Here is a 6,339-nt window from a genome sequence, read left to right as displayed (position 1 = left end):
CTCTGCTCCATCTCTCTCGCCACCACTCCTGTGAGGCCCTGCCCCTGTCCCTGGGCTCCCCCTCCCGCTGCTACCATTTGCGTCTAGTGCATCCAACACCCACTACCAGAGAAATCCCTATAACTGATTAACCTGAAAAATAAGACATCTTCGACTCATAGATAAACGTCACATCCTCTGGATCTACCGGACAACGACCCAACCCGAGAGTTGGATGAAAACGAGACACTGACGTTTCTACTGAAAACAGAAATCCAATGCCTCCTCGTCCTCCGTAGCCCGGATTTAAACCTAACCCAAGTCACCAAGCGAAGAAAGTGATGCAACCATTGATAACAACCAACGCTATGGTTATGATTATCCAACGGCGGAGGAAGGTGGCGCGTCGACGCTGCTGGTCGTAGCCGTAGGAGGATGGGTTGTAGTATGGGCTTGGCCCTAGCGGTGGAGTTGTGTATGGGTAAGTTGTGCCTGCGTTGTTGTTTGGGTAATCGCTGATGGAGTGGTAGCTTGAAGTTGCCGCCGGTGGATACCCTGTCGCTGGTTTTAATTGGTTCTCCGCTGTTGACGTCATATGTCCCAGAGAAAATTGAAACTTGAGAGAGAGAGAGAGAGAGAGAAAAAGGGCAGAGGTGAAAAATAAAAAAATATACTATAATTGAATACCCCAACCCCGCCACAAGCCGCTGCAATTGCATAAAAAAAATCTTCTTCTGTTTGTGTTTGTGTTTGTGTAGGGTCCCCAATTTGCAAGATGGAAGTTTAAAAAAAGAATATATCAAAATATCATGAAGAAGATGAAGACCTGCAAATTCAGGAACATTAAAAAAGAAAGAAACATATTAAGAGTGGTGCAGGATTTGCGTTTTTGGAAGAGAGGTTGAAGAAGACCTCTGTTTTATTATAAAAGTAGCCACCTGTTGGATGAATAAATGTTTGAATTGCAAGAAGCGATTTCGTAGAACTAAACGATGAAAATTTATTGGGTTTAAGGGTGTTTTACTTAAAAGGGTAGATTAGGTACTTCACCCACTAAGAAGAGCAGAATTATCTTTAAAATGGATATCCTATATTCCTATTCACATCGATCAGGTATCGGTAACTGGTAGCGGTCTCGGCCGATAACAATTTTCATCCTATTACCTTTGTTGATCATTTTCTCGATATTATAAGTTCATAACAAGGTCAAAAGTGTCCACAACGCCTATAAATATCAAAATTCTGAAGTATAAGATGTGTGATGGGTAAAGCGATAAGAAGAAGAAGAAGAAAAGGTGTGGAAATCAAATGGCAGCAAGAGTGAGCATCTCTGCTTCTCACGCTCTGATTCCTTCGTTCCAGCGTCCAACCAACCCATCTTCACCCTCATCTTCATCGTTTCGTTATCCCTCTGCAATTCCTCTTCACTCTCCCAAGCCAATTCCAAATAGGAGACAGATGGTTCTTCAGCGTTTCAAGATTCATGCCAATATAGGTAAGAGGAAAAATTCTACACTAAAATACTGATTACTGAATTCTTTAATGGATTTGGGCATGAATCGAATCGATTCAGTGACTGATGCTGCGTTTTATTTGAAAATTTAATAAATTTCCTGCTGTTGGCTCTGGTCAGGTGGAGGAGAAGGAGATGTAAAGCAAGTTGGGGAGAAGAAGAAGAAGTTCATCACCAGAGAAGAAGAACCACAACAGTAAGTGAACCCATTTCCATTTCCATCTCACTTCCACCTCCACATCCATTAAATTGTTCTCTACTCTGTTATATATTTGCTTTTAGGGCATAGTGGATCCTGTTACTACTACGGTATTGCTTTTCCTTTTCTTGAACTAAAAGTGTTTGTTAAAATGCAGGTATTGGCAGACAGCAGGAGAAAGGGAAGGAGAGAACCCAATGAAGACACCTCTTCCCTATATCATCATATTTGGCATGTCTACCCCCTTTGTCATCTTAGCCATTGCCTTTGCTAATGGTTGGATCAAAGTCCCCGTTCGCTAATTCACCTCTGTTAGTACTTACTCTACCCATATCCCACATAGACTCGGCCCACAAAAACCTTCTCTGCATCCACTACTCATTTCTCTGCTATTTTATCTCTTAAGAACCATAAACACCTCACCACCCCCCCCCCCCTCCTCTTTCCTTCCAAGCTGCTTCAAACCATATTATCTGTTAATTACTCTGTATTTAACAAGACATTAAGTTTTTGTTGAGCTCAAAATGAAGGATTGAAGACAAGGGAAGCAACTCTAATGGCCTCTCAGATATATGTTTTTAGGTTCACATTTATCCAATACATATAGTTGGAAATTTGCAGGAAGAGATTGCCTGGAATGGTTAAATCCTTCCACAAGTCTAAAGTTGAATATAGGAATATTGTCATGGACTCTCTTAATGTGGTTGATAATTTTGTAAGAAGAAATCAAAATTGGGACTGGACAATGAGAGCTTTTTGAGGCTGAAGAGAGTTCTTCTAATTGTTTTTATGGGTGTGTTGTGCTTTTTGCTCAAAGATCTATTGTTTATTTGGCTCATGTTTTTTTGTTGATAATGCTTCTAAGTTCGATATGAATTTAATTTGGACCAATCTGTTGGATTGGAATCAGGTCAGTGGAATGGGCGGATGCGAATCGGAATTGGCTGAGCCCAATCCCAATCCTTGCCGATCCAAATTGATCGATCCATTCTGGATGTCTAGGGTTCATGTCGATTCCGGCTGAATCAGAATATTGAGATTAACTGAGGCCAATCCCGTTGCCTATTCCACTTACTTGAACCTTGGGATCGGAGGGGAGGGGAGGGGAGGGGAGGAGTATTAGCAATCTTTCTTTATTTAACATTTTTCAGTCTCATTTTGTTTTCTACAAGAAGTTAGATTGTTAACCTTGTTCATATGCATGCCACATTCTCTAATTTTTTTCCCATGGGCTGCATTTGTTTTGACCTAAAATTTTCCAGTTGAAAATTTTCATTTAAAAAAATTTCAGATGTAAAATTTTAAATGTTGAGAGTGTTTCAATGTTTTTTTTTTTAATGGAAACAAACAGTAGAAAATATTTCAACATGTACAATTTTTATATTTACGAAGTAAAATTTGCCGTGTAAATTTTATGCCAAAACAAACGGAACCCATGTAAAACTCATTTTGTTAATATTTGGCCTAATTTTATATTTTAAAATTGGAAGTTTTTTGGTAATAATATTAAGCTATTGTTAATTACACTATCATTGTTAATGATAAATTTTGCATTATCTTATAATACTTTAAACTTCAACTAGATGGAAGCCTATGCATTGTGTAAATATTTAGAAATAATCTTGATATTATTCACAGGTTTCTAGATGTGCAATTACTAGTAGGTTATTACATAGTTTTAAAAACCAAACTGGACATCGAATCTAAAAGTGATCTGCTTTCAATTTTATTCAGTCAAATCAAGAAAATTATCTCCTCCAGTTTCTTGTCCGGCCCAGTTCCCCAGTTCCTCTAATAGGGGGTGGATCCCACCGGGGCATCGTGTTTGTGTAGGGGTAGAATGGTCATTCCAACCTCCCATGTTAGAGAAAATGGGAAATTGGGCCGGACAAGGAACTGGAGGGGATAAAGATCCATCAAATCGTGGTTTAAAACAATTGAAACATTAAAATTAGAACTAAGTTTCCCTTAACCCATGGCGTTGATGGGTCTGGGTGTCTTGGGATGAGCATCAAGACAGTGGAGAGGGCATTATGGACTTTGTACAGTAGGGGCAAGGTAATTATAACCCTAGCTAGGATGGTGGTGAACCCTCCTACTTCATGGGTGGTGGAAATTTTTCACTTTAAATTTATAGAAATAGTTGAAACCAATATGGGACCTCGATTACATGCTTGTGGTAGGAACCTTTCCTATATTATTAATTTGAAAATAAATAATTATCACATGGTAGATCAAATGAGGCTCAAAATTTGTTGACAAGTAGACTCTTAGATCCCTTACTCACATGTCAAGTTTCAATCCCATCGGAGTTTACCACTTGACAAAACATACCTTTTTTATATTCCAGGGTCATGGGAGAGTGCATAATAATACATACATGAAATGCATGTCAATACATAAGAAGATATTTGATTGAATTAGATTTTGAAATTTGACTCAGGATAGACACCTAATTTTGACAAACAGCAAGGCCGATTAAAAGAAAATTTTGTGGACTGATAGGCCCCAAGTCTTAGGTCACATGTCAATTTTTAGCTCAAATGCAATTTGCCAAATAGCAAAATAAAGCGATGAAAATCTAAGACTACTAATAAGGGACACCTCAATCCTTAGACTACTTGGAGGGTGCATGTCATTATATATTTATATGTCAGTGTATATCAGTAAATACAAATATAACATTTGATAAGTGGCAAATCTTCTGTTAGGGAATAATACCACAAAGACTAAGTTTGGGACCTTGGACGACTTCGTATATCAGTTTGGCCTCTTTACATAACAACTTAGGCTTTTAGGATAGGTAACTAAACAAATATACCACTCTCCATCTATTCAATAGTTGGAATTGGAATTGCCACATCAATCTTCCATCCAATCAATTAGGTGTCTCTTTATAAAATCTTTTGCCTTTTTAAAAAAAAAAAACTTTTGAGGAAGAAAGCCCTCAACTCATTTGAGGTTGTTCTCAATAAAGAGCATATTTCATGCATCCAACTTGAAGTACCTTTAATCAATGCTATATGGCTAAGATAGTGAACTATTTCCTTGGTTTTGAGCTAAAGCCTTTCACATTGGTTAGTCATTGAACTAATGAAAGCAACTAGACAAGTATTGACTGTGTATGTCCAGATAATCTAGTGACTTTACCTCTTTCACCTCCATCATGTAAATGTAACTTGAGCCTTTGTATACAAGTTTGGTTTATTCCATAAAACAAAAAAGGGATGTAATAGCCATTGTACTTGCCTATGAAATTTTTTTTTTTTTTTGTGGGGGTTCGGTGGGAGTAAAGACTTTGCCTATGATCTTACTATCTAAAAGTTGATGGACAATAAACCAAAAATAATCTAAAATTGGATTATATTTTTCCTATGCTTTTGTAAAATGGTTTGTGGTCATTTCTTACATAGGCCACTAGGATAACATCTCAAGAGGGTGGCCAGGGTTTGGGGGTGAGACCCAAGGAGAGGGCGGCAATAGCAACTAGCATTGCAAATGCAGGGGGAAGACTTGAACTCGAGACCAAGACCCAGGCCTGCTATGACGAGACATGTGTTTAATGAACTGAGCAACTTAGTTGTCTATAAATACTTTATATTCAACTAGACAACATTCACCTAACGTATGTTCTAACAAAACAGGGCCTATGTTTAATTGATAATTTCCCCCCATCAAAAAAGATTTGACTTTTCTTTAAAAAAAAAAAAAGTTCAGGGGCCTTTGATATGTTCAAAACCATATCTATAATGTGATAGCTTGATTGGGCCTCAAATTTTATGGACAAATGGATCCCCAAATCACATATGCTAAGTTTAATTGACGAATATATATATTTTTCCTTTTATATATAAAATGCAAAGCATTATTGATGAAATTCTTTTTAATTTGATGCAACTCTTATAAAAAAAAATGCTTTTTTATTATAAATAGCTCTATATAAGTAGTTTTCAAGTTTGGAATTATTTAAAAGAACTGTCTGAAATACAGAGGTGTATTTAGAACATGTAACTTTCTTTTGATTGCAATTCTCTTATTCCAAAAAGTTTATTAAGTCAAGGGTAGAAAAATATTGTTACAAATTATTTGGCACCTTAAAGAAGTCAATAAAAATCCCTTATTTACAAGATCCATTAGAAAAGAAAGCATAGTAAACTTATAAGATCTTATGGGAGAGGGTTCCCACACTGCTAGTGTGGGGAGGAGTTTGCACACTATACTAATTGGTGTTTTGAAGGTATCAATGTATCATTCATATAGGGTTCATATTTTCCAAATATGAAAAAGAAAATAATAAAAAATCATGTGAGAGAAAATGACACAGTAGCAGTGTGGAATTCTTTTCCCAAATCTTATTATTTGTCTAAACAAACTTATTCTCATTCCATCTTGAATTTCAATAACTAAAAAGTTATTAATCCTGTTACATAAACATTTATATTTGTAAATGTTTTTACATTTACCACAAACTTTCAATGAAATATTTCACCAAAACTACCTATTTCATCTTAAGACCAAACCAAAACGATCATCTAAACATAGTTTACAACTACGGTTGAGTTCTTATTCCTTTATGTCACTCTCAACCATATATCCCTTTTTATTAGGACAGATTTCAACCATGTAGAGGGTTAAGTTGAATAATTCA

At 36.6% G+C, this 6,339-nt stretch overlaps 1 protein-coding gene across 1 annotated transcript; it reads left to right on the top strand.

Moving 5' to 3' along the window:
* Window positions 1-1,230: 1,230 nt before the first annotated feature.
* LOC122642917 lies at window positions 1,231-2,109 on the top strand. The gene is made up of 3 exons (XM_043836534.1): window positions 1,231-1,474; window positions 1,613-1,688; window positions 1,849-2,109. Exons 1-3 carry the CDS (start codon window positions 1,288-1,290, stop codon window positions 1,991-1,993), a joined length of 408 nt encoding a protein of 135 aa, XP_043692469.1. The 5' UTR covers window positions 1,231-1,287; the 3' UTR covers window positions 1,994-2,109.
* Window positions 2,110-6,339: the final 4,230 nt, after the last annotated feature.

The sequence above is a fragment of the Telopea speciosissima genome, chromosome 10, assembly GCF_018873765.1.
Source record: "Telopea speciosissima isolate NSW1024214 ecotype Mountain lineage chromosome 10, Tspe_v1, whole genome shotgun sequence".
NCBI classification, from domain to species: Eukaryota; Viridiplantae; Streptophyta; class Magnoliopsida; order Proteales; family Proteaceae; genus Telopea; species Telopea speciosissima.
The sequence above is the reverse complement of the archived record's forward strand: the minus strand, read 5'-3'. Positions and strand labels throughout refer to the sequence as shown.